The following is a 25,605-nucleotide window of genomic DNA, read 5'->3' as shown; positions in this document are numbered from 1 at the left end:
ACAGCCCAGAAATGCTGTGTGGACTGGGGAGGTGGAGGGAGCGTCGCCCACACAGACATCCGGCTTTTTCTTAAGGGGGGGGGGGGGGGGAGGAGAGAAGAGACGGGAGCTGCATCTGGATGAAAACACAGGCCAGTGGGACCCGGTGCCGGAAGGGAAGGGTCGGAAGGGTCGCAGTGATTCTCCAGAAGAAACCAGAGAGGGGGCGCCTGGCTGGCTCAGGCGGAAGAGCATGTGACTCGATCTCAGGGTCGTGAGCTCAAGCCCCACGTTGCGCATAGAGCTTACTTAAACAAAAATTCAATTGTATTTCTATGCAACAGCAATAAACAATCTGACAATTAAATCAGGAGAAACAATTCCATCAAAGAGACAGAAAGAAAAGAAACCAGAGAGGATGCGAGACACAGCTCCGTAAGGAAATGGGAAAATGTGTCACCAAACAGCGAGATGGCTTTCACAGCTGAGCTGGCCCTTTGTTTTAAAAAAAAAAAAAAAAAAAAAAACAGGGCTACCAGATGGAACTGGTAGGCTGCAGAGGAGGGGCCTCCTTGTCCAGGGTCCTATGGGAAGTAGGAGCACCTTTGAGCCCACTCCCTCTCTGAGACCCAGGCCAGCACAAAACCTGCCCCTGCACCGGTCTCATTCAGGATAAATCGAGATGTTGGAATCCTGGATCACCCGAGGGCAAGGTTATCATCTCCTGCCTAAGCAAACACGTCAGTGGCGTGGAGCAGGGCAGCCCAGAGGGTGAGGGGCCAAGGGGCCAGCGCTTGCTGTGTGCAGATGGTGGGCCGCCCAGAACATGAGACACAGCACGAGCGATCTGCGAAGCCCCGCCTAGAACTGGAGAAGCCCCGGAAGCGCGGAGGAATCCTGGAAAATGGTAAGTGCGTGGAGTGTGGGGCGCCCTCTTAAGAAATGAGGGGTCTAGCTTTTGGCTTTCTGCTCAGGGGCGCGAAGGTGCGACTGTCTTCAGGAGTCCTCAGTCCGAGTTCCTCCGACAGCGGCCGCCTCCACCCTTCCGCCTAAGTTCCACCCCCAGCAAGACGAAATCAAAATCGTGGGCCTGAGGCGTGCCAGTGGGGGAGTCGGGGCTACATCTGCCCTGGCCCCGAAGCTCAGCCCTACTGGCCTGTCTCCAAGATAGGGTGGTGATGACATCGGTGACTGGAAGGGTCTGGGGGTTACAGTGAAGCTGACCATTCGGGACAGGCCCAGATCGAAGTGGTACCTTCCACCTCTGTCCTGCTCATCAAAGCCCTCAAGGAACCGCGGAGACAGAAAGAAGCAGAAAAATATTAAGCACAGCGGCAATGTCGCTTTTGACGAGAGTGTCAACATTGCCTGACAGATGCGTCACTGATCTTTAGCCAGAGAACTCTCTGGAACCATTAAAGACCTCCTGGGGATGGCCCGGTCTGTGGGCTGCAACACCAATGGCTCCCACCCTCAGGGCATCACAGAGGACATCGACAGTGGCGCAGTGGGATGGCCCACTAGCTAAGAACTACGAAGGAAAATACTTCCATGAAGGATCATTTGGCAACCAAAAAAGGAAAAAGGTGGGACTTTGCAAGCTGTAGGTCAGGGGGAACTCAAAAAGATCCCCAGCCAAATTCTCAAATGGATCATGAAGACTTCTGCATAAATCCAAGGGGCTCTGAGATGCAGAGGTCAGGTGAGGTCTCGAGAACAAGGCTGCCGGCCTCGTCTCTGGAGGACGTCCGTTCCTGAGCGCTCCTGCATGGCGCTTAGGGAGCTAGGATGGCACCATGCGGGGGCCAGGTGGACACCAGGGTTCCTGGAACGGGCAGGAGCCAGGGGTCAGCTTCAGAGCTCCCCCTGCCGTGTCCTCTGTGACCATTTCATCAGCTCGGACGAAGACGCGGTACGCGGATTCCTACCAGGATCTGACGGGACCTCGCAAGGTTTTGCGCTAGTAACATCAAGCCAACGCAGGATGCACAGACCTACCTCCTGGTGTCGAGCCCACGGGCCAAGGCCAAGTGGCCTCCGGGGACCCAGGGCACACCCCATCTACTGCCAGGTCTGAGACACTTGGCCAACTGCACCAGCAGGTGGAGACCACAGCTGGGGTGGGGTGGGGGGGGTGGGGGCAGGACCATGAGGGACTGTGAGGTCAGGTGGGGGGCACCAGGTGACACTCAGCATCAGGGAAGCAAAAGGAGTATGGCCCGAGGCACACGGTCAACTGCACTTTTGAGCAGTCAGCCCCAGCACGTCCGGGACGCAGCGAGGGTGTCATCATCCCAGGAAGAGGGGAGGGGAGGAGAGTCCTAATCATTACCCACAAGTCCCTTGGAAAGACAAAGGGGCTCAGAGCACACACAGACTCGGGCCACCAGTTGAAGGCCGAGGCTGAAGGCTATCCCTGACTTTAGATCCTCCCTTCCCCTGGGAAGGGCAGTTGGGCCAGCAGGATACCCAACCGGTCATACCCGCCTCAGGTGGCCCAGGAGTCACCTCTGCTGAGGGAAGGCACGCCCAGAGACCTCCTGATGGTGAATCATTAACTCCCTGGGACTGTGCGGGCCACAGGTTTGGCCGGTAGAGCTCTCTGGGTCAGGGAGCAGCCTTCTTACAAGGAGGTCCAGCAGGGTCCTCCGGGAGGGCCCACAGGTGGCATCCGGGTGCTGGGCACGACCACCTGGGCACATGCCAGCTCCCCAGACCTGTCCTCAGGGTACCCAGAGCCCGGCACTCCCAGATGCAACATTTCCTTCCGGGCCCGCAGCCCTGTCCTTGCAGACCACTCTTCCAGCATGGCCAGGGAGGGGACACGGGGGCTGGCCGTTCTCAGGTACACGCCTCACCTCCTGCCTGTCTGTAGGCCAGTGCTACGCTTCCTGCCGAAGACCAGCACCGGTGCCCCACGCCCACCTCCCAGGTCACGATCTGACATCAGCCTCGCGGCAGCTGCCACCACTCAGGCAAGCTGGGTGCTGCCCCAACCCACCCCCCCCCCCGTCCCCCCCTCCGTGAGCTGCTGCCGGACCTCCGAGGTCAGGCCCCTGCACAGAGAAGACACAAGGAACGCTGGCCGACCCCCACGTGCCCGGCAGGGAGCGAGCCCTGCCACCCCCGGGGCGGCCTCCCTGGCGGGCAGGAGCTCCAAGCCAGCCCGCACCGCCCACTGGCCGCTGACTCAGACACACCACTGCACACACGGCGCCCAAACAATGTATTTTTCTCAGTGGCCACCAGGGGGCGCGCGTTGCCTCTGGTACGTTCCAGAGTTCATCTCCCCGGTGCTCACACAGGAGCTGCCCCCCGTCTCAGCAGGTCCCTTGTCTGTCCCGGAGCAGAGATGGCAGAGCCAGTGCCAGAGCTCTGCCCTGAAGCCGCTCCCACCACGGGTCCCGGATGCCAGGGCTGGAGCAGGAGGGGGCCTCCCCCAGGTCAGGTCCCAGGGACCCCAGTCCACCAGTCCTCAGAGCTGGCCTATTCTAGAACCACGGTGCCGCCCACCGCCTCCAGGGCTGCCTTGATCTTCTCCGCCTCGGCCTTGGAGACATTGGCTTTGATCTCCTGGGGCAGGGACTCCACCAGCTTCTTTGCCTGCCAGAGAGCAAAGTCAGAAATGGGGCCCATGTTGCCCCAAAAAACCCTGCAGTAGGAGGGGCCGGTCTGAGTACCGTTAGCACGTTAGCGGCAACAGCCAGAGGGCTGTGCAGCGCGGAGCTCACCTGGACGAGGTTTATGCCCTGGATGTAGTTCTTGATTTCTTTGATCAGCCTCACTTTGTCCACGGGCTTTGCCTCTGTCAGGCGGACGGTGAAATGCGTCCGCTCTTTCTGTCTGGGGATGTCTTCCTCTGCCTCCTGGGAGAGGGAAAGAGAAAGGATGGGGTAAAGCAGGCACATTCGGTCCTGTGGCCCCAAAGTCGCCAAGATGGCACAGCAAGGCCCGCCATTCCAGCGGGAGGCCGCGCCGGGCAGCTGGGCTCAGGACAAACTGGTCCGCCTCGTCAGCGCCGGGGCCCCTCCCTCACGTGCTCCTCGGCGACACCTGCTCCGTCGCTGGAAACCTTGCCATCTCTCCGGAGGCGGTTCTGAAACCACCTCCCCCCACCCCGACCCCGCTCAGGTTCCCTCGTCCCTTAAAAACAGTCACTTGTGGCCGGTCAGGGTGACACCAACAGTGCTCGGCCCATCCTCGGGCGAGCCCCAAATCACATGGACAAATTTGCAGCTGCACCGTCCCCAGGTGACCAGTGGAGGACTGGGGTTGACAGAGCCTCTCCCACCACATGTGAAGATACAGCACCGCGGAGAGCAGGGGGCACGCGGCCCGGCAGCCTGGGGCTGTCCTGCTTTGCACCTGCCCTATTATTAACAGTGTTCCTTCGCCCCCCGAAGTGTCCCAGTTTAGATGACAGACTTCAGAGTAACTCTCTCTCCTTGTCCCAAACGTTCAGGCTGAACATGGTGAGTCTGTAAAGCTACCACTTCGTGGCAGGTGGGGGAGTGGATGTGATGCCAGGGGAGCCACAGACACATAGGGAGCCGGGAGGGCACTCTACGGGACCCCTGACCTGGTCTCCTTGGTAGGGGATGGATGGCCAGGGAAAGGAGACCGCGGACGGTGATCCAGACTTCAGACACCCAATGACCAAATGCAATTCACAGACCTCGTATAGATTTGGGTAAACCAACTGTTGTAAAGTCTGGAACCATTAGCTAAATCTAAATAGACTGAGATAGAAAACCACCGCTAATTACGTTTGTTGTACAAATGGCTCCTGGCTACGTCAGTACCTGCGTTCTTAGAGATGTGGGCTGGAGCGCACCAAGAAAGGACAGATCAGAAATGTGCCCCGAGGGGCACCTGGGTGGCTCAGTCAGTTAAGTGTCTGACTTCGGTTCAGATCATGATCTCATGGTTTGTGGGTTTGAGCCTCACGTCGGGCTCTGTGCTGACAGCTCAGAGCCTGGAGCCTGCTTCAGATCCTGTGTCTCCCTCTCTCTCTGCCCCTCCCCTACTTGTGCCGTCTCTGTCTCTCAAAATAAATAAAGGTTAACAAAAAAAAAAAAAAAAGAAGCAAAAAAAAAAAAAAAAGAAAGAAATTTGCCTTAAGCTTCAAAGGACAAATGAATTAAATATCAAAACCTTACTAATTATCGAGACTGGAGACAGATACACAGGGCATTATTTGCAGTTGCAGATAGAACTTCGAAACTTTTTGTAAAAATTGCAACAGCCCCCAACCAAACTAAAAAACCTAGAAAACAAAAAACAAATTCACGTGTGGCTTCAAGTCTGCTTGTTTCCTTACAGAGACTCCAGCCTGTCCAGCGCCTCCCCACCTCGCCGCTCCAGCCCGACGTGCCCCCACGGCTCTCTCGCGTGCAGTCCCCTTGCAGCCTTTCTTGACATCATAACCCTCCTCTCCCCTCAGCTTCTTCCCTACTTTTTTCTCGTAGCACTTAAGTTCAAGTCCTGCTATTCAACAAAAATTTTCTTCTCCTTTGACTCATTGTCAATTCCCCCCGCGAAAACATGGTCTCCACGCGGGCAGGGACCCGCACACCCTTGGCAGGGCTGCAGGGGAACCCACAGCCAGCACACACAGGTCTGCAGGGCGCGCTGACTGATGCAGGGCCAAGACAAGGGACAATGAGAGAAATCTGGGCGTCGGGCCATGTGACACGAGGCAAGACGGGGGCCTTTCGGCACAGGACCCTGGCCTGGGCTCACCTCTGGGGCTGCTGCAGCAGGGGCAGCACCAGGCACTGTGCCACCCATTGGCATGAGTCCAACATCCTGGATCTTCAGGGTTTTCTGCAGGGAGGGGAGAGAGCAATCTCAGTAGCTGCCCATCACACTCAAGATAAACACACAGCCTGGCAGGATCCTCACATTCAGAGGGCACACTCTGGACGATTTACTACACACCCCAAATACACCAGGAACAAGACACAGGCCGGGGCCTGTGGTACCTTCAGAAGCTCGTTGAGATCTGAGATCTCCAAGAGCGTGAGGCTGGCGATGTCCTGGACCAGCTGCTGGATCTTGGGGGGATACTCCTTGGGGGCGTTATCCAGGGGTGCGCCGGCGAGGGCCTCCCCCATTCGAGGGCTGCTGCATCTCATCAGCCGCACAGCGCAGACACGGGGCACCTGTTGCCTAGCCCCCCAAACAAAGCTGTCAGCCTGGCACAGGCCAGTGACACAGACCAGACAGGTTGATGGTAAGAGCGCGGTTCTAGCTCCTAGGTCCCAACCCAGGGTTCTCAGATTCCAGGGTCCACGCAAATAAGGGGATTTCCCAGCTACCTTAAGTACTTCAAAGAGCCGTAGAAATGCACGCAATTATCTGCAGACAGACTACCCACACCGTTAAGTTCCCGTGTCGGAAAACTCTCTATCAACCCACGGGAGCAGGACAGTAGCCTGACGGCATTTTGCTACACTAAGGCCTTCAGAACCTGGGGCCCTCGGACGGCACAACGCCGGGCCCATCGACGGAAGACCTCCAACGTCACTAGGCCTGTAGGGGAAACTGAGGCCCGCAGAGTGGCAGGGACCTGAGCAAGGTCATCTGGGACCACCCCTAGCACTCTGCGCAGCACGCGTGGTTAGGGGGCCGGCAAGTGGGGACCCCCGCGACCCGCACCGCCTCCGGGCCCCACCGAGTCGGGGGTGGCATCCCGCCCGCCGCACGCGGACACCGCCCCCAACCTGCACCCTCAGTTGCCGGCCCAGGGCCCCGACCCTGCCGCCCCGCCAGCCCTCGGCGGACCGTGGTACCTGGCGAAACGGAGCGCAGCGCCCTGACGTCTGAGACACGGCCCCCAAAAGGGGCGAGCGGCCGCCGGCAGCATCGGTCCGCGGGCGGGAAGGTCACACGCGGCTCCCCAGGAGGAGGACGCTCTAGCCGCCCGGGCCGCCGAGCATACGAGCTGCGTGAGGACGCTCTAGCCGCCGAGGCCGCCGAGCATACGAGCTGCGCGAGGGCGCTCTAGCCGCGCGGGCCCGACGGGCGAGAGTTGGGGACCGACGCTCTAGCCGACGAAGCCGCCGGGCAAACGAGTAGGAGAGGACACTCTAGCCGCACCTCGCGCTCCCTTCCCGAGATTACCCACTAGGCGGCGAACCGCGCAGGCGTAGAGGGTCGTTGGTGGCGGCCGGGGGCCTGGGGCTGGACGGTGACCGGCTGGGGGCCCTCTACTCGCTGGGGGAATCAAGGCCAGAAAAGGCGGCCGCTTGGAGCCAGGCTCCGTCCGATTCGGGGAGGCGGTCCCGGCCCCCGGGCAGCCCCGCCAGGGAGAACCTGGGGAAGCCTCGCGGCGGCTGACAACGAATTTCCGCCGCCGCGGGGCGGGCACGGGGATCCCAGGTGTCCTTTCTCCGCAGGTCCGTGCTGGGGGCCTTGGCCGCCCGCAGCCAGGAGCCACCTAGTGCGGGGAGCCCCTGCTGCCCTTGGGCAGTCTTTTCCTTGGTTTCCTCCTCCTTCTGAAGGATTGCCTTTCTCGGCCGCGCGGTTCCCGTAGCCTCGGGAGCGCCTCGGCAGCTGAGTTGGGGGCTCTCCCCTTACAGCGTTGCCAAGGGTTGTGATTGAGCTCTGAAGCGTCGAGGGATGGAGCCCTGGACGGGAGGGCTAGCCGCACACCTGGCTCTGTCTCCAGCTGCCTTTCCAGCCAGCTCCCAGACATCCCGCACCTGCTCTTCTGCTTAGACCTCTGTAGCTCCACCCCGCTCAGCCAACACCTGCCCTGAGGGCCCTGGGTCTCTCCTCTTCCAGCTCATTTTCCAAGAGCCAGGCGTGGAACCGCACTTTAGATCACGAAAGCAGAGCCGTCCTCTGCCTCAACCTCTTGCTCTCCTGGCCCTGCTTTTGACCTGCACTCAGATCACCTATTAAACTAGTCCATTCTTTCTCAGAAGAGCTCATGCCGGGGTCATCTAAGAGACTTGGTATTTAAGGTGTGAAATGTTTTGAACTCTAGACGCAAAGGGCTGTGAGTTTACATTCTTAAAATATTTTCTTCCAGACCACGACTGGTGTAGAATCAGACCAGATCCTTGGGCTTTGCAAGTCTTGGAGGAGTCTGGGCAGAGCAGAGCCGGGTGGAGAGGGCTGCTGCTGGGCTCCCCAAGGGCACAGCTCGATGGCGCCCAGTTTCCAGGGCGGGAGCAGATCTGCAGCTGCTGCCAGAGTGTCCACCCCTGGCAACTGCCTGTGGAGCTGTGCCAGGCTTGGAGGACAGGCTGGCCTACGGACACGTGCCCACACGCCCCTGCCCAGACCTGGGCCGGCTGCCTACCACCTTCTTTCTGAACAGACACTCCAATACTTGTTGAAAGACGTTTTATTTTCAGTGTTCCATTCCGTCTACTCAGGGCACTGGATGACATGGCAGCTCAAAAGCAGAGAAGCTGGAGATGAACCCCCACCTTCCCGTGAGGGCCGGGGGTGCCTGCTGACCGCTGGGGGGGCACGCACACGAGTCAGACCACAGGCTGCACAGGCTCACGGTGCAGATGGGAGGGCACAGGCTGCACGGGACAGAAGGGCCCCACTCCAGCAGCCCTCACAGGACCTGACACACTGGGCTGGGGGCTCCCTCTCAGAGAAGGTCCTTCCCTCCCACCCTCTGAGGCTTGGCCCTGGGGAAAGAGGTCAGAGACCCAACTCAGGGAGATGGGGATGAGGGTAGGGCCTGGAGCACGAGGAGTCAGCAGAAGAGGACAGAAAGGGGGAAGGGCCACCCCCTGCCTGTAGCAGGGACACTACATGGCGGTAAGAGGAGAGCAAGGCAGGACGATGCTAGTTAGAGACGGAGGCGGGGGTTTCAGAGAACCGTAGTGTTGTTCTGGATGGCCAGCTCCCAGCTGGGGATCAGTCAAAGGAGATGAGCTGGGCTTCACTGCCCTGTGCCGGAGGGCCCTGTGCCGGTGGCTGCTGGGCCACGGGGGGCGGCTGCTGGGGGGGTCCCCCTGAGGGCGCCATCTGGAGGGGACACAGAGGAACCATTGGCCCCGCCTTCCCACCCTCTACTGGCTGTTCTATAGAATGCTCTGCCCTGGTCTCAGCCCCAGGGAGGCCCCAGCCCCACTCCCTCCTCCCAGCGTGTGGCCGGTTCCCGTTTCTCTTCCTGCCCCAGCATAGACCCCACGCGTTCCCAACCAACGTCTGTGGAGTTGAGCTGACTTGGCCTCGAACTTTTAAGGGAACGTGCGTAGCTTGGATATCTGCGGGTGCTGTGGCGTGCGTGCGGTGTGTGTTGATGTCCTCGCTGCTGGGAACCAGTCCTGGCCTGCACTGTCTGTCCTCCCCAGGCCAGCCCCACCACCCTCAGCGTCCTGAGCCTCGCCGGCAGCCTGGGGAGAGGCTCACCTGCTGGTACATGGGCTGCTGCCCTGAGATGTAGGGCTGCTGTGGGGGCGGCATCGGTGTGTCCTGGCTGGGAAGGGTGTTCATGAGGTTCTGCGAAAATGAAGCGAAACTCACATTAAGGAGTCCTGCCGACAATAAAGGGGGGGCATTTCTGACCTGAAAAATCAAACGCCCACCAGCTAGGAGACCCCGACGGTGGGGCAGGGGGTGTCGAGCAGGATGGCCTGCCCTGCCCAGGGCTCCCCTGGCGTCTTTTCCGTGTGGACGCCTCAGTCTCTCACCTGCATGCTGTACGGCTGGTAGCCCATGGACACCGACTGGCTCCCCATGTAACCCATGGCACCGGACTGTGGAGGCTGGGAGATGGCCGGGAGGCTCTGTGGGGCCTGGGAGGCCACGTTCTGTGGAGGGAAGGGCGTGATGGGACAAAGGCTGGGGTCCTCTCCCCGGGAGAGGGCGCGGCCCCGCCTGCCTACCTGATAGCCCTGCGTGGGGGTGGGCTGATAGGAGGAGTAGGCTGGGCTGGCGGTGGGTCCGGCCGGGCCCTGGGGGGCCGCCTGCGCACCGGCGGCTCCTGCCGGGTACATGTAGGCGCTCACCATGCCGGGATCTGCAGGGGAGAGGAGCAAGCTGGCTGTCCTGCAGGGTGGGGGGCGGGGAGGGGCAGCACTTCGGAGTCTCCCTTTTTGTCGTGACTTTTGGGAGCGAGTTCATGTTTCACGTTCTCCCAAAAAGAAAAGCAACGAAATCAATGAGAACAGGAGAGGAGTTCTAAAACAGAATGAAATCAGAAGAGATGAACCAAACTGTACTGACAGTGACAGGAGGACACGGGAAGTTGGCGAAAATGAGCCCTCGGGCCTTCTGAAACTCAGCGTCTGGACCCTGCGTCCTCGGCCGAGAGAGGACCACAGACCTAGTGAACCTGTCAGCGAGCGCCTGTCCCCAGTGGCTCGGGCTGGCGTTCCCGGAGCCACTTTGTGTGTATCCCAGGAACGAACAAAATAGCACACGTGGAGTGGACGAGAGGCAGGAGTTAGAGGCGTGGGAAGGGGAGGGAGCCCCGTGCGGCATCACCGAAGCTTTGCCTGCCGGAAGACAAGCCGCGCGTGTGCATCTACACGTCCCGGCGGTCCCCTGCGCTGAGTGCACCTGGGCCCGGGTTGCCAAAGAGCCTCCGCTATCAGGACCAGGGGCTCGCTGGACGGGAGCTACGTTTCAGGAAATGGAGCAGCCGAAGGGGTTTCCTGGGGCCACAGGAAACCCTGTGACCATCTGAGCGTCCAAACACACTGTAAAATTTGAATAAAATGGGTCTGCCTGATGAAAAAGTAGACAGGAGAGAAGAAAAAGTGCCTTCTTATTTTGAACAGACCTCTGATCAACGGGAGGAACGAGACAGTCACCGTTTGGCAAACGTTATGATAAACTCAGACAAAGTTAGCAAAAAACATTAAAACCACGAGCTAAAGCCTGCAGAAGAACAAGAATGTAGGTGTCTTATCTCCTCGCCAGGGTCTTGTTGGTTACGGGAAAACCGTCCCCTCCGGGGAGGACACCCAACAGACGGCCCACGCACCACGTGGCCAGCGGCCGGCTGTGCCTTCCTGCTGAACACTGTAGCCCCCCGATGACTGGCCCAAACACAGCCACGGGCCGTCACGCCGACCGAGACCAGACAAAACCCACTGAGGGGTGGTCTGCAAGACATGGGCCAGGGCTCTTTGAGAAGTCCGTGTCGTGAAACACACAGAGTAGGAACATTCTAGGTTAGGGACAAAAAGAAACAGAACCAGTAAAGACAACAACCGTGGGGTTCCTACTGGCACAAAGGGATGTGTGAGAGCTGAACCCGGCTGCGGAGGACGTCACACCACGGCCTCAGGGGCTCCTAGCGTGGCATCCGTGCCCAGGCCGTGAGGGAGTGACCTGGTTTTAGGACACGCATGCTGAGACCACGAGGAGCAAAGGGCATCGTGCCTGCCCCTTACTCTAAGAGGTTCAGGAAAGGGCACATGTGCCCGTATGAAGAGAGCGCAAACGTAACGAAACGTTAACGTGGGGAAAACCTGGAAAGCTCTCGGTGCTGTTTTCACTTTCCTGCAAATCCAAAATTACTCCAGAACGAAGAAGGACAAGCTGGTGGTCTGGGGCTCATCGGAGGTGCCCGCCCTGTTACCTGCTCCGGCCCCAGGCATGCCGGGGTAGGGGCTGCCGGCAGTGGGCGCCGGCTGGCTCATGTACACGGTGTGCATGGGGGAGCCCTCCACCGAGCCTGCTGGGCTGAAGGTGCCTGGGAAGCTGGTCGGGCCGGAGGGCTGGTAGAGCACGCCCCCGGCCGCGGGCACGGCCTGGAGCTGCGGACAGAGAGAGACGACGGTCAGGGCGGTCAGGGCAGTACGTGGTCGCGGGCGTCCCCGGCTAGGGGTGGGCCCGGCGGGGGTGCGTGCCTGGGCGTAGGGCAGGGAGAAGGCGGGCATCTGGGCCCGCATCTGGATGGTCTGCTTCTGCTGCTCCAGGCGCATCTGGCGCTCCTTCTCCTGCTCCTGCAGGCGCTGGATGGCCAGCTGCCGCTGTACCTCCAGGTATTCCTGCGGGCCACGGGGCAGGGGTCAGGGCCGCCCGCAACCTGGGCGCCCCCCCCCCCCCCCCCGCCACCCCGGGGCCGCCCGCCGCACCTGCTTTTTCTGCCGCATGATCTCCAGCTTCTGGGCCAGCTGTATCTGGCGCTGGCGCTCGGCTTCCTCAGCTGCCCGGCGAAGCTTCTCCCGGTGCTCTTCCCGCAGGGCGCTGAGGGCCCCCCGGGCATCGCGGATCTGCGCCAGCTTGTCCTGCAGCCCCTCGTAGTATACTGTGGGGAGAGGGCGGAGCCGGGAGCCCTTGGGGTGGGTGGGAAGCGCTGGCCGCCCAGGGCTGGGCTCCCACTCCGGACAATGGCCACCGGGCCTGCCCCTGCCCAGCCAAGGGCTTGGCGACAGGGCACGGCCGGGGTGTGGGCTTCTCAGGGGCAGGGCCGGGGGTGGGATTCCTCCTTGAGCGGACTGCCCTATGCTCAGTGGGGTACTTCCCACCGCTGGGGGCACTTCCCCGAGTTGCCCGCGGCCCTGCCCCGCCCCCACCCTAAAAACCTTTGCCGCGCCCGCGGCAACCGGGCCGGCACTGCCCCGAGGGGCGCAGCGAGGCCGCCACGGAAGGTCCCCCGTGCGCCGCGGCACCTACGCCTGCGCTCGTCCAGCTGGTTGAGCAGTTCCAGCAGCTGGGGGTGCATGCTGTTGATGGACTGGAACAGGGACAGCACGGCCGAGTCGTTGGTGATGCTGCGGCCGCGCACGTGGTTGCTCTTCATGCGGTTGACGAAGGTGGTGACGGCGTTCTGCAGGGCCTTCAGAAACTGCGCGTGGCTCTCCTCCGACTCCCCGTTCTGGAATTGCTGCTCGGGACACACGTGGGACCTTGCTGAGCGTCCCCGCCCCACCCCGTGCCCTCCAGGGCCCCCAGACAGGACCCGCCACTCCAGGCGCTATGCTCCGACCCTGCTGTGCATCTGACTCGATCCTCCCAATGGTGCCACTGAGCCCCAAGGAGCCCCAGGAGCGCCTCCTGCACTGGGCTCCGTGTCGGCCAGGACGGAGCTGGCCGAGCTTGGGCGGCCTGGCTCGGAAGCCTTCAAGGTGGCCTGATTCCCTTGAAGAGGCCCTGGTCTGTTAGTCAATGGCCCACAGAGCCCCCAAGCCCCAGGACAGGGCAAACAAAGATTCATCCGGGTGGTTCTGGGCTGCCCTACAATATTCTGATCCATGCCAGGCAGCAGGTGGCCAAGAGCCAGCTGGTGCGCAGGGGTTCTATGGAGTTCTCCGCTGGAACAGCTCGCCTCCGGGAGGTCACTGTGGGCGGGGCCCTGGCCCCACCAGGAGTAGTGCCCGTAACGGGGCCCTCAGAGGGGGCCACGGCTTACCTCGCCAAAGGGGCCGCTGGAGGGGGCCACGGGCTGAGAGTCTGTCTCCGGGAGGGGCGTCTGGAAGAGGCCAGAGGGTGAGAGGGGCGTCCGGCCTATCCCAGGCGCCGCCCCCCCAGGACCGTGGGCCTGGAGTGCCAAGAGCAGCCCACCTCCAGCGCACTGGCAGGGACCGTGTGCCCCTCCGCGGGCGGGGCAGCCGGCTCCGTCAGGGGCGCGGGGGCAGATGGCGTGGGGCTCTTCCGGGACTCCTCCTGCTTCTTCTCCCAGTAGTTTCGGTTGAGGTACCGGGCAAGCTGCACGGGCAACAAAGGTCACTCCCGAGGAACAAGGAGCTGCATGGGAAAGCACCACGCGCAGAGGCACCCTCGCCCCCTCACCTCAGGGTCGATGTCCTCAGCCAGAGGCGCCGACGAGGTCTGGGGAGACACAGGCCAGATCGGCAGTGACCCACGGGCTCGAACACTCACCCAGCTCCTCCCAGGCCATCGCTCAGGATGCTGGGATGCCACGGACGTGACAGTGGGCACTGAGCACCGGCCAGTCTGTCCGAGGGGCCCCCGGGGCTCTGGGTGTGGTACCCCCACGTCACTTCCCAGAAACCACACTGTAACGTCCCAACGGCAGGTGCAGGGTCTCCTTAGGCCTTGGCCAGCTGGCCCCCCTGCTCGTGCAGCCCCGCAGAGCCCACGATGACTTCCTAAATCTTCCGCCCCACCTGCCACCCACCCCCTATTTACAGAGGGAGCTAAAGCCAGAAAAAGGCAGACCCCTTTTGACCCCAGGGTTCACCCATCTCCTCTTGCTCGGGGCGGGGGCGGGGCTGGGGGGGATGCCTCCAGCCTTCCCATGTCCTCTCCCCTCACAGGGGACCCCTGGCCAGGGGCAGGAAGGCCGGGGAGGTCCAGCCCGGACCTCAACCTGCACCCACCCCATCAGGCGCCGTCTTTTCTGGGGCAGCCCTCTGGCCTGCCTCCCCACCCCCTGGCACAGAACCGCGGCCCGGCCTGGGATGGGCTCACCACTGGCGAGGAGTACAGGCTGCTGGCAGGGGGCGCCGACGAGGCCACGGGCGCGGGTTCTGCTTTGGGGTACGTGGCAGCGGCGTAGGCAGACTTCTGTCTCTGCCGGAGCAGGGAAGCGTCAGGACGCAGGCGGACTAAGCCTCCACACTCCTCGGCCCTCCCCAAACGTCTAGGGACGTTCTCCCCCCGTGCCCCCGGACCGGGGGAGCCTCCCTCGGCTCACCATCCTCTCCTTCTCCTCAGCCTCTGACTGAGACAGGGCCAGGGCCAGCTGCAACTCCTCCTCCTCTTGCAGGGCCGTCTCGTCCCGCTTGGGGGGCAGCTGGGGACAGGCAGGCCGGTGAGCGGGGCCCGGGGCCAGGAGTACCTGGGACTACTGGGACAGGGGGCCGCTCAGGTACTCTTGGGGCAGCTGGGGACAGACAGGCCGGTGAGCGGGGCCCGGGGCCAGGAGTACCTGGGACTGCTGGGACAGGGGGCCGGTCAGGTACTCTTGGGGCAGCTGGGGACAGACAGGCCGGTGAGCGGGGCCCGGGGCCAGGAGTACCTGGGACTGCTGGGACAGGGGGCCGGTCAGGTACTCTGGGGGCAGCTGGGGACAGACAGGCCGGTGAGTGGGGCCCGGGGCCAGGAGTACCTGGAACTGGTGGGACAGGGGGCCGCTCAGGTACTCTGGGGGCAGCTGGGGACAGACAGGCCGGTGAGCGGGGCCCAGGGCCAGGAGTACCTGGGACTGCTGGGACAGGGGGCTGGTCAGGTACTCTGGGGGCAGCTCCGCTGTGGACGACGCCTTTCCTTCTGCTTTCCTGGAGGCGAGAGAACGTTGGGTGGCCGAGCACCTCACCCCAGCCCCCCGCATCCCGACAGAATGACGACAGAAGTGCCACAGGCCATGCTCTAGAGAAAAGCCGGTCCCTCAAACCAGCTGTCGCCTCTGGGATGCAGGACCCTGGGCAAGTCACCGGCCTAAGCCCCAGCCCCCTCTCCTGAAAATGAGGTTCACACGTGGGAAAGGAAGTTTTCAGGGGAGCGGCCTGCAGACACCATCGCAGACGCCGGGAGGTGAACAGCACGGGCCTCCAGACAGGCCGCACCGAGAGGGATGAAACCTCACTCCTGGGACGGAACCAGGAGCACAGAACCAGACTCTAAGGCAGCTGAGGAGGTGGGACGGCCACCTGTCATGTGCCACGGACCTGGATGGGCCTGACAGGGACGCAGTGGAACCAGAATGGGAGAGCAAAGTAGGTGTTGGCCCCGCACTGATGTCACGTGGCCCGGTGCGACAACTGTGCTGTGCTCCCAGGAGAGCGTGCACTTCTAGGGAAACACACGGGGCTTGGGGTACAGGGGGGGCGGGGGGCTACCCGCAGCTCGCTCGCAGAGATCCAGAACGGACACGGTGTGCGTGAACATGCAGGTGGGTGGGGAAGGGGGACCGTGCAGTTATGCCAACGTGGCGGCCTCAACACTGAGGGAGCCGGGAGGAGGCCACACCACGTGGCGTCTGCTTACCGCCCCTGCGTCTCTTCCCTAAGTTTTACGTCCAAGCTAAAAAGTTAAGAAGCACACAAACCCTAGCACCCGGCTGGCAGGTCTGAGAGCCTGGGTGCGTGCCAGCCCCCCTCCTGGACAGCCAGGACCCGGAGCCCACGAGGCCCTCGGGGCAGCCGGTGCGGACTCACTTGTTCAGCTGCTCGTAGCACGGCTCGCACACGCGCACCTCCTTCTCGATGCCGAACTTGGGGATGGTGGAGGACTTAGAGGAGCACTTGCCGCAGAAGATCTGGCCACACGCCCGGCAGTGGTGCTGTGAACGGGGAGGGTCAGGGCGCGGCCCGCCACCAGGCCGCTGCCCTCTCGCGCCCACCCTGCCCACCTCCGCCTGCCGCTGAGTGCCCCCGGCCGGGCCTCCCCGGGTGGGAGCTGGGCCAAGAGCGGGCAGAAGGCAGGCCTGAGTGGCCCCAAAGACCCTCGGGAAGCAGCACGCTTCCAGGCTCCCGACTGCAGCCATCGTTGTGGGAGAAGTCCAATTAAAAAAACCCACGCACGAGTTGTGCTCGGGGATGAGTACTTGCGGGACAGTAGATCCGGGGCGTCAGCTGAGACCCCCCCCCCGCCCCGGCCCCAGCCTGCACCATTGCCTTCTGTGCCTCAACAGGAAGGGAGGCTGCAGCCGGGGGGCTGGAGCGCACAGGCTGTCGGCCGTGAGGTGCAGCTAAGGGTGCGGCAGGCCCGGGAAACACACGCCCGAGCCTCCCGCGGCCCCAAGCCCACGGCATTCTTGTCCCCTGGGGGACGCAGCCTCGCCCAAGCTTCCTCCGACAGCACAGGCCATCAGACTTGGGACCCCTCGGTGACCACGATGACCACACGGCTGGGGGTGGACTTGGCCCCCCCCCCCCCCGCCCGAGGTCACAGCCAAGAGGGAGAGGACCTCGAGTGGGTGCAGCGGCCTCACGGCAACAGTGGGTGGTCTGGGGGCTGCCCCGGGGGGCACGCTCACCTTGCGGGTCACCACCCCGAACTGCACCCGGCAGCGGTGGCACTCTTCGGCATCCACCCAATCGGGGGCCTGGGGGACAGGCAGAGTCAGCGTCACGTGGCCCCCGCCTTCCCTGCCGACATGCCCACTCCCCACAGATGGGGGAAGACCCCAGAGAGCGCAGGGGCTGGGGGCCAAGTCCGCAGACGCGAGGAGGGAGGCCACTCCAGGACACCCTCTTCGCTCTAAGCACGTGGCAGCCAGGCTCCCTGCGGGCCGCAGCGACACAACGGCGGGTCTTAGCTACGCGAGCCCGCCAGCCACAGGCACCTCGAACGACCTTCCGACCCCAGCCTGACGAGACCCAGCGGCACGTTCTCGTGGAGACGGCAGCTCCCCCGCCAATGTTCCCAACGAGCCGGGCCCCCCGGGCTTCCCTTCGGCTCCCTCAAAGCAGCCTAACTCCCAGATGCCCAGCACCCGGAGGACTCACTCTCTCTGCAGCAAACATGGCATCGCTCTCCTTAAATTCTGGGAACACGTGTCCTGGAGGAAAGAGCCCGCGGTCACCGCCGGTGCTACCCTGGCACGCAAGACCCCGACCGCCCCACCTGTCCTCGCCCCGTCTGCCCCGAGACCTCTAGGAGCCACGTTCTAACTCTTGGCATCCGCCTCCCCAAACGGACCTACAAAAGGAGGCCTAGAGCCCCTGGGTGCAGAGAGCAGCGACCTGGCACCAGGTGAGTGCGCCTGGGTGCACGAGTGGGCCTGCCCGGTACCCGAGGTGGCTCCCCACGGCCGCGCCATTCCGGGGCCATGGCATGGAGCCTGGCCGCACTCCCACCACACCAAGGGCCTCACAGATCCTCCCTGGACCTCCCATCTGGCTCCTGGCCCCACGCTCCAGCCCCCTGTACCTCTCAGGATTCTTAAAACCAGTTCCCAAGCTTTTCTGAGACGCAGATCCCTCAAGAATTCAAGCTTCAGATGCTCTCCTCAGCAAAGTCAACGTGAGCATATACCCACCATCCCAGGTCCAAGGTCCAGGGACTGCAGGCCTGAGGCCAACACGGACAGGACCCTTGTCACACGTTCTCCACAGGTTCCTACCCGCCCGTAGCCACCAGACGCTGCCCCTGCCCCAGGCCTCATTTTCAGGGCCAGAGGGCTCTGCCCAGGTGGGGGACACGCCCGCTCAGCCACGGTGGCCCAGCCCTTGCCAGACCCCACCAGCTCGGCACGGCCACTGTGGCGGCGGGGAGGAACCTCAGCTGTCACGGCCCAGCTTAAAGCCCTCCTGGGACCAGCTCTGCCTGAGCTCTCCTGCGGGCCGGCACCTCCCAGGCCTTCGCACCAGCCCGCCGTGGCTCCAGGGCCTCGGAACGGAACCCTCTGTGGGATTCCAGGGCCCAGCCCTTCTCACTGCCCGTTCTCGTGTTCAGGTCTGGTGTGCGAGCTGCCCGCTCCCCAGGCGCTCTCCAGCCCTCGTGCTAAACCAGCACCAGGGTTCAGAGGCAGGGTTCCCAGGCTTTGCTTCCTTTCTAGGACCCGACGCTCGGGAATCAGCTCCTTCACTAACCCTTCACTCGTGTGTCGTCTGCCTCACCCAGGGGGTGTCGGGCTGCCCCACGGCGATACCACCTCAAGCTCCCGCCACCAATCACGCAGCACGAGGCCGTCCCCCGCCCCGCACACGGTGCACACAGCCTTCCTTGGGACGGCCTGGTGCAGAGCGGCCCCTCAGCTCCTAGAGGCTGTGTCCCGAGCCTGGGACCTGACAGACCCCGCCCAGCTCACCTTCCACCTTCATGATCTGGTACGTGTCCTGGACCACCTTGTACTTGGGCTCGTTCCGGAAAGCATGCGCCCAGGCCTGGATCAGATACAGGATCTTGTTTCGGACGTTTACCTCCACCTGCCTCTGCAGAGAAAGGAGAAAGGAGAACAGACAACGAGGAGGGCCGTGAGAGATGGGAACACCAGAGAGGGGCCTTGCGAGGAAGCGGCAGGGAGACCGCGCCACTCTGAGCGCACGGGCCGGCAGGGGTGTGTGGGGGGGGGCCCTGCGTGGGACACAGGGGCCACGCACGGACCCACTCCCCAGGCCCGACGCTCCTCCGTGAAGCCCGGCCCCGAGGACAAGCCCATCACAGCCATCTACCCACACGGGACCGAACTTGTCCTCAGTCCCCTAGAAAAAGCTGGGGCCTCCCTGAAGCCCAGCTCCCCAGATCCACTACCCTGCCTCCTCTTGCCCTACCCCAAGGCACCCTAACCGAGCCCAGAGGCCCCTCGGTCTGTAACCCACTGTGGCTCCAGCAAATGCCAGGCCGTAACAGGCAGAGCCCGGCAGGACCGCGTTGAGGCCGCGGACACGCGGCCGGCTGCCTCTCCTCTGGTCACAGCCAGCCTGTGTGGGTGGGGGCCGGCCGCTCCAGGAACCTCCCCGCGTGCACAGCCACCATTTCCACCAGGTTCCAGCACGGCCAGTCACATCTCCAGAGCTCTCTCGGGAACGCTCAGGAAGACAGCAGGGCGAGTAAACTGCTTCCTGGAGATGCCAAGTAGACTCACGCACGAGGCCTCCGGTTCTCTCCCGTAACCTGCATCCAGTGAGTGGAGCCCTCTTTCTTACGGTTACCCTCCTTCTACAAAACGGGGTTAACAGGCTCAAGCCACGTGTGGCACATGGGATGTGGCCGTGATAGCACGAGGGGCAGGGCTAGCCCTTCTGACCTTGTAGCCAGGCCACCCTAAGGACCGCCTGGGTCACCAGTCGGAGCCCACCTCAGGCCCCAGATGGGCTCTTGGCCACGTGAGCCCACGGGTGCCCACCCGGGCCGGGCCCACCAGTGGTGACAGAGCCGGTATACGGGGCTGGGCTCCTTGGCCGCCCCCAGGTGGCCTCACCCCTGCGAGATGCCCTTTCACCTCAAAGAATGGCCGCACCACCTGCTCTGTATCACCCAACCTCATGTTGTCACCACCCACGTCACAATCCCTGCAGCTGGGCGGTGGCCCGTGCAGGACACTCTCTCTAGGGACTCTGGAGGACCGTCCCTCCCCTAAGAACAGAGAGTGTGAAACCCACTCCCCAAGGTGTCCCCGGTATGCCGTCTCCCCCAGCTCTCCCTCCACGAACACGTCAGACTCACGTGCCTCCCTGCTCAGAATTCTGGCTCTGCACGTGGGACAGCCCCCCCCCCCCCGCCCACGCTTCGGGGCTCCCCGCAGGCCTTCACCCGCACACCCTGCCCACAGCTACTCACGCACACACAGCTCCTTCCCCACCACCCAGTAAGGCTCTGAGCCCAGCCCCTGGGAAGCCTTTCCCCTAGGAACGGCGGGGTCTCCTCTGTGTCCCCAGACGCAGCAGCCTGGCTCACTTCTGGTGACGCCCCAACCTCACCCAGCCAGGATTCCTGAGGCTGAGGTGCTCACCTTCCTGTCCTCTGCTCTGCCCGGCACTGCTCTGCCCCAGGTGCCGGCCAACACCCAGAAGAGCCCGGCCTCGGGGGTCACTGCACTCCCCACAGTCTAGAACCGTCTGTCCCCTTCCAAGAGCCCACCTTCAACAGCTCCTTTAGCTCCTCCATAGTCTGCTTGTTGGCCACCTCATCGTGGACCGTCTGGCCGCAGTTCTTCACCACAGACTCCATGACCTGCGGCACCCAAGGAAGGGACGGGCCAAGTCACCGGTCAGGGTGGGACGCCCCTCCCGGACAGGCCCCTCGGGCAAGCCAGCCTGTCGAGGGATCCACGTGGCAGCTCTGGGTCGGGCAGCAACCGCTGCTACGTGCGCCCCTTCTGATTCCATTTTTTACTACCAGGGACAGAGACGAGAGTCCACGTCTGGGCCCCAAGTCAGCCGGCTGCAGGTGGGACAGCTGAGGCATGACCTCTATCAGGTTGCTCGTATCTCCCTCGTTCTCCAGGCAGGTGGGCAAGGCCCCAGACTCAACTCGTCTCTGCCTTCCTGACACGGACACCGGGGTGGGGACTCTTGAGGTGGCCAGAGCGCGGGGCGGGGGGGGCGGGGGTGCTAGTTACCTCGAGAGCATACAAAGCCACGTGGGGATTCTTGTCGTTGACTTTCTTTTTGATAGAACTCACTGCGTATTTTGCTCTGAAAGAAAAGGACGTTGGTGAAAGAAATAGAAAAACGAACCATCTCAGAAGCTAACGTGAAGAGAGCCCACCCGCCCTCTGGTCCTCAAAACCCCCAAGCAAACGGTAAGGGAATCACACACCTCCAGGCTATACAGAGAAAGCCCTTTCGTTGTCCCCAGATCCCAAAACTCCCAGTGTGGAGACCATTCACTTCTCCACCTCAGGACCTGCTCCCACGAGGGCAGGCCACTGCCGGATCTTGGCGCATCAGAGGGCACCAAGCAACCCCGAGTGCGCCATGGTGCCGCCCCCTCGCCTCTGGGCGGCACAGGCCCGCCTCACTTACTGTGTGTCCCCCTGGCGGATGAGGTCACAGATCTGGAGGATGGACTCCCAGTCGGTCTCCAGCAGAAGCTGGCTGGTAGCTTTGTCTAAAGCAAAAATGCATCGTTACTGGGGCTCGGCGTTCGTCTGATGCCCTAGGTGGCCCCAGAGCTCCGCAACAGGGAGGAGAGACCGTCTCCTTCCCATTTAAAACATTTGGACTGAATGCAAAGGCACACGAAAATCCTCTTGCCACCTGATAATGAGAGCGCTGTCCTTCTCAGAGAAAGGACAAACCACTTAAAAAATAATGATACGGAACACCGCTTATGCACTTGTGGGCCAAATGCCGTTGCAAAGGCTTTATGCAAATGCTGAGTTCTCACACAGCCTCGCCAGCAAGGTCCTGTTTCCATCCTCTTTACCGACAAAAACAAGGAAGCCGAGAAGTGAGGTCCCACGGCTCGCTGGGGCAGAGCCAGGCAGAGTTCAACACTACACTCGGCCACCTCATCCCGCAGAGTCCCTGGTTCCCCCCAAGTTTAGCCTAGTTGACGAGATCCCAGCAAGGGCGAGGCTGGAGAAGATGCCAAGTGTTTTGTGGGATGAAGACAAGACTGACCCGGAAGAAGGACTCTCTGAATGACACCTTCACACTCTCCACATCACAGTTGCCTCAGGCAGACACACATGCTCTGTCCTCCAGCCCTGCTGCCTCTCCTCCCAGGAACACACAGGTGATCTAACGAGGTGCACCCACTCGCAGTACTGGTCTGGCAGTAACTTCGGGGTTGATCTCTGGGGGGCTGAGCCACCGCTCAGCTGCGTGTGCTCAGAACAAGGAAGGTGGCTCATCTGAGGTCTTCTCCAAAACCGTATTCAAGGGGAAAGCGTGACAGGCTCAGACTGACCACCGGAGCACAGGGAGCACTGGCCCCAAACAGAGCCCACGCAACGCAGTTTCACTGGAGGCAGAAGAGGACACGTCCCTAAACATTCATTTTCTTTGCTAAAACTCGTGACCTCCAGGAGGCTCCCAAAGGATCAGCTCCACCTCCGGCAAACAGAAAACCCGCCTTCCTAAACCACCGCGGCCTTCCGGGAGCCCAGTGGGGACAGACAGCGCCGGCCTGGTTCCCCAGGGAAGCAGCGCTCATAAGAGCGTGGCAGGTCCCAGTGAAGACACTACTGGTTCCACCGTTTGGAGCCCAATGTTTGGGGGGCACCCTCAAACCCCACGCAACCTAGGTTTTTTGGGGGAGCGGGTCTATGTGACCAGGTCACCCGTTTCCGTGACTCAGGACTTGTGGCCCGCTCAGTCAGATGCTTGTTTCCTCGGGACCGGCCCGCTCCCGGCCCAGGAGCAGAGCCCCGAGCACAGTCGCCGCGGGCGCGGGCCCGGTCTCCTCCGCAGACCCTCACCTACTCGGGTCGGAGCCCGCGCCCAGCACCCGGGACTGCCCGGTCCCCAAAGCGCGGGCGCGCCCACCCACACCCCGGGGGCTCGGCGGCCGCCTCCCGGCTCAGCTCCCAGGACGCGGGCCGAGCCGCGGGGGGCGGGGGCCACGTTACCTAGGAGACGCTCGAAGGTGCCGCTGCCGCGCCCCATGGCGCCCCAGGACCCCGACCCGACGCCGCTGCGCTCCCCGCTGCGAACCGGCGCGCCCCCGACTTCCGCTTCCGCCTTTTCCCCGGGCGCGCGCACGCGCGCGGCGCCGGGCCGGGCCGCGAGCGGCGAGGAGGCGGGCTTTTCGGCTCGCCCCAGAGGCTGTGCGCCGATTGGGCTGCACCAGGTCCTGAGCGCCGCGAACCAATGAAGAACTTGGACGTGAGGCCTATCCAATGAAAGCGGGGTGGAGGGCGGGACTTGCGCGGGCTACGGATGCCGGGTGGAGTCCGGGGACGCGATGTGTCTTCTCCTGGGGGCCTCGGGTGTCGGGAAAACGCTGTTGGTGAAAAGGCTGCAGACTATCCTTCCGCGTCGGGCGAGGGCCCGGGGGTGGGGGGCGGGGTGCGCCCGGGGGGGCGGGGCTGGGGGCGCCGGGACGGGGGGGTTTCCCCGGGCGGGGTCCCGCTGCCGCCCGCCTTCCCTGCCTGGCTCTGGGGATCCTTGACCGCGCGCACAGCTGAGCTCCGGGGATGGGAAGGGCGACCTGGGCGATGCTCCCCCGACGCGCCCCACGGTAGGCACCCGCCCTCTCGCGGGGCTACGAGAAGGGGGTACCCTTCGCGGTTTGCAAAGTGCTTTGGGCTGTTTTAAGCGGACGCTGGAGTCCGGCCGGTCCCTGTGTTAAACCCAACCCTCAGGAGGTGAGGGGTGTCTTGGGAAGGAGACTGCCTCCTGGGACACAGCTGCAGGGGAGGTGGGTGCGGGACAGGGGCCCAGAGCCGCCCACCCCTCACCACTCTTGAGACTGCTTTTTCTGGTCGCCTCGGAGGGCGAATCCCCCGATGGGTGTGGGTGCTGCGGCCACAGTCAGCTCTGAGGGTTAGGGCGTTGGAACCCAATTTAGTCTTCCTTACGTAGGACTGTGTCTTAGGGGCTAAGCCCTTGTCAAGGGGCGTTTTGGGGTTTGGGTCACAGTGTAGAGAGCTGCTAGCCAGGAGTTCCCAATGGGAAAGTGCTTGTGTCCTTTGTGCATCTCGAGTTTTTCCACAGGTGGGCACCAACCTTACTGACATCGTCGTCCAGAGAAAGATTACCATCCGGGAGCTGGGGGGGTGTATGGGCCCCATCTGGTCCAGCTACTTTGGAAATTGCCACTCTCTCCTGGTAGGTCGTAATCCTTTGCACTTAAGCGTTGTCTGGTGCTGGACCTCACTCTGCGTAGGCTGAAGTTTGGGTTCCTGAGCAATTACGCGAAGGCAAGGAAACATGACCGAACTTCGAGTTGCTTCCTTTTCCGAATAGCTTGATCCCTAAGTGCTTCTGCTTCAGAGCGGACATAAAAGCTCACGCAAGGTTTGCTGAGGGGAGCGTTTATTCTCTGCCAGTAACTGGCGCTTGCTCTCTGCCTTGATCCTCTGGGTGTGTTTTATGTTTGTGTTTGAATCCCACATCTCTTGGGTTTGTCCCATCCTGGCAAGGCCTGTGCCCCAGATTCCAGGACCCTTCCTGGAAGAACTGATGACCACGTGAGTAGTGGAACTTCCACGTAGGTGAAAGCAAATGACATCAGGTCGCTCTCATGAAAGTCATTTCCCCTAACTTCTGCTGTCCCCCCAAATCCTTTGTTTAAAAGTCCTTTTGCTCTTCCTGAGCCAGGTCTTGCTGCCCCAGGGAGGGGATTTGGGAAGGACTGTCTCCATCACGGGGTGGTCCCATCTCTGTTTTCTTCCTCCCCAGTTCATGATGGACGCCGCTAACCCCACTCAGCTGTCCGCGTCCTGCGTGCAACTCCTGGGCCTCCTTTCTGCAGAGCAACTCGCAGAAGCATCCGTCTTGATTCTCTTCAATAAGATGTACGGTCTGTCTTCCTGGAGGAGAGCACGGCCGCGAGTCCTGGGAGGAGCTCCCTTGGAGTGGAGCCGGGACGGTGGCTCGTGGCTTGGGGGGTGGGGGGTACCGTGGGCTTTGGGATGCACTTGTGGCAGCCCGCCGTGACGGGGTGCTGCTTTTGCCCTAGCGATCTGCCCTGTTACATGACCGTAGATGAGATGAAGTCATTGATCAGGCTCCCAGACATCATTGCCTGTGCCAAGCAGAACATCACCACGGCAGAAATCAGCGCCCAGAAGGGCACTGGCTTATCGGAGGTGCTGCGCTGGCTCCAGGACACCCACAGAACTGACAGGCGACTGCCGGGAGGAGAACCGTGACCGGCCGGCTCTGGGGAGGAGGCAGAGAACGGCACCGCTTGGCCTCTGGCGATCTGTTCTCGTCAGGGACAGGACGACCCGACGTGAGCCTAGGAGATGGGCTCCCGTCCTGAGTGGCGGTGATGGGTAACTGGCCTCTGAACGAAAAGATTGTCCCCAGGGCTGGGAGAGGACAGGCTGGCAGGCGGCTGCGTGTCCTGCCTGGGATGTGCTTCCTGGGATGTGTTTCCCGCCCATCGGGAAAGCAGCTCTACTTTCCTGACGGTGTTTGCACCGCCTGGGACCAGACTTGCTCTGGGGACTGTGGCACAAAGCCGTACCTGTGGAGTTTCCCACATGCCGACGATGTGGCCTCCGTCGTGTGAGGCCGTCAACTTAGGAAGAACCGAGCCTGGAGTCAGGACAAGAGTAGTGTCTTCATCCGTTCAGCAAACGTACATCACCCCGAGGAGGGCACAGGGCTCCCGCGGGTCGGTGCGAGTGGGAGCGGCCCTGCTAGAGCACAGGGGGTGCCGTGCTCAGCT

The 25,605-nt window shown here is 62.4% G+C and overlaps 3 protein-coding genes across 6 annotated transcripts; 1 reads left to right on the top strand and 2 right to left on the bottom strand.

Annotated features, from left to right (window-relative positions):
* Positions 1-3,188: 3,188 nt before the first annotated feature.
* Positions 3,189-7,211, bottom strand: MRPL12 (mitochondrial ribosomal protein L12). Its single transcript, XM_060645154.3, has 5 exons — positions 6,774-7,211; positions 5,964-6,150; positions 5,722-5,805; positions 3,711-3,845; positions 3,189-3,582 (listed from the first exon to the last, which is right to left on the bottom strand). Exons 1-5 carry the CDS (start codon positions 6,845-6,847, stop codon positions 3,466-3,468), a joined length of 597 nt encoding a protein of 198 aa, XP_060501137.2. The 5' UTR covers positions 6,848-7,211; the 3' UTR covers positions 3,189-3,465.
* A 1,106-nt stretch (positions 7,212-8,317) lies between these two features.
* HGS (hepatocyte growth factor-regulated tyrosine kinase substrate) lies at positions 8,318-22,968 on the bottom strand. The gene is made up of 22 exons (XM_060645145.3): positions 22,835-22,968; positions 21,285-21,369; positions 20,879-20,954; positions 20,398-20,490; positions 18,626-18,749; positions 17,322-17,374; positions 16,850-16,918; positions 16,029-16,153; positions 15,071-15,149; positions 14,567-14,665; positions 14,341-14,442; positions 13,699-13,737; positions 13,471-13,614; positions 13,319-13,378; positions 12,583-12,793; positions 12,042-12,214; positions 11,814-11,954; positions 11,543-11,720; positions 9,840-9,973; positions 9,645-9,764; positions 9,364-9,453; positions 8,318-8,976 (listed from the first exon to the last, which is right to left on the bottom strand). The coding sequence occupies exons 1-22, from the start codon at positions 22,869-22,871 to the stop codon at positions 8,866-8,868; spliced, it is 2,343 nt and encodes a 780-aa protein (XP_060501128.2). The 5' UTR covers positions 22,872-22,968; the 3' UTR covers positions 8,318-8,865.
* Positions 20,978-25,489, top strand: ARL16 (ARF like GTPase 16). 4 transcript variants are annotated; one of them, XM_060645156.3, is made up of 5 exons: positions 23,170-23,230; positions 23,387-23,445; positions 23,922-24,035; positions 24,609-24,724; positions 24,889-25,489. In XM_060645156.3, the coding sequence occupies exons 1-5, from the start codon at positions 23,170-23,172 to the stop codon at positions 25,079-25,081; spliced, it is 543 nt and encodes a 180-aa protein (XP_060501139.1). In that variant the 3' UTR covers positions 25,082-25,489. The 4 variants fall into 4 exon arrangements, with proteins under 4 accessions (XP_078294127.1, XP_060501140.2, XP_060501139.1 ...); XM_078438001.2 differs by lacking the exons at positions 23,170-23,230; positions 23,387-23,445 and adding an exon at positions 20,978-21,061; XM_060645157.3 differs by lacking the exon at positions 23,387-23,445 and having other exon boundaries at positions 23,142-23,210.
* Positions 25,490-25,605: the final 116 nt, after the last annotated feature.

This window comes from Panthera onca, chromosome E1 (assembly GCF_046562875.1).
Source record: "Panthera onca isolate mPanOnc1 chromosome E1, mPanOnc1 haplotype 2, whole genome shotgun sequence".
NCBI classification, from domain to species: domain Eukaryota; kingdom Metazoa; phylum Chordata; class Mammalia; order Carnivora; family Felidae; genus Panthera; species Panthera onca.
Note: the sequence above shows the minus strand (reverse complement) of the source record. Positions and strands in the feature narration are given on the sequence as shown.

What these genes read in the sequence shown, in the direction of transcription:
- MRPL12 (XM_060645154.3), bottom strand. Translation starts at nt 6,847, where the DNA reads ATGCTGCCGGCGGCCGCTCGCCCCTTTTGGGGGCCGTGTCTCAGACGT. An exon ending in ATCTCAACGAGCTTCTGAAG is followed by an intron (nt 5,806 to 5,963) that starts GTACCACAGGCC and finishes CCCTCCCTGCAG; the next exon opens with AAAACCCTGAAGATCCAGGA. An exon ending in AGGGCATAAACCTCGTCCAG is followed by an intron (nt 3,583 to 3,710) that starts GTGAGCTCCGCG and finishes GCTCTCTGGCAG; the next exon opens with GCAAAGAAGCTGGTGGAGTC.
- HGS (XM_060645145.3), bottom strand. Translation starts at nt 22,871, where the DNA reads ATGGGGCGCGGCAGCGGCACCTTCGAGCGTCTCCTAG. An exon ending in AGCTAAAGGAGCTGTTGAAG is followed by an intron (nt 18,750 to 20,397) that starts GTGGGCTCTTGG and finishes CTTTCTCTGCAG; the next exon opens with AGGCAGGTGGAGGTAAACGT. An exon ending in CCCCCACGCAGGGCTATCAG is followed by an intron (nt 9,765 to 9,839) that starts GTAGGCAGGCGG and finishes TTCCCTCCACAG; the next exon opens with AACGTGGCCTCCCAGGCCCC.
- ARL16 (XM_060645156.3), top strand. Translation starts at nt 23,170, where the DNA reads ATGTGTCTTCTCCTGGGGGCCTCGGGTGTCGGGAAAACGCTGTTGGTG. An exon ending in CTCCCCCGACGCGCCCCACG is followed by an intron (nt 23,446 to 23,921) that starts GTAGGCACCCGC and finishes GTTTTTCCACAG; the next exon opens with GTGGGCACCAACCTTACTGA. An exon ending in GAAATTGCCACTCTCTCCTG is followed by an intron (nt 24,036 to 24,608) that starts GTAGGTCGTAAT and finishes CTTCCTCCCCAG; the next exon opens with TTCATGATGGACGCCGCTAA.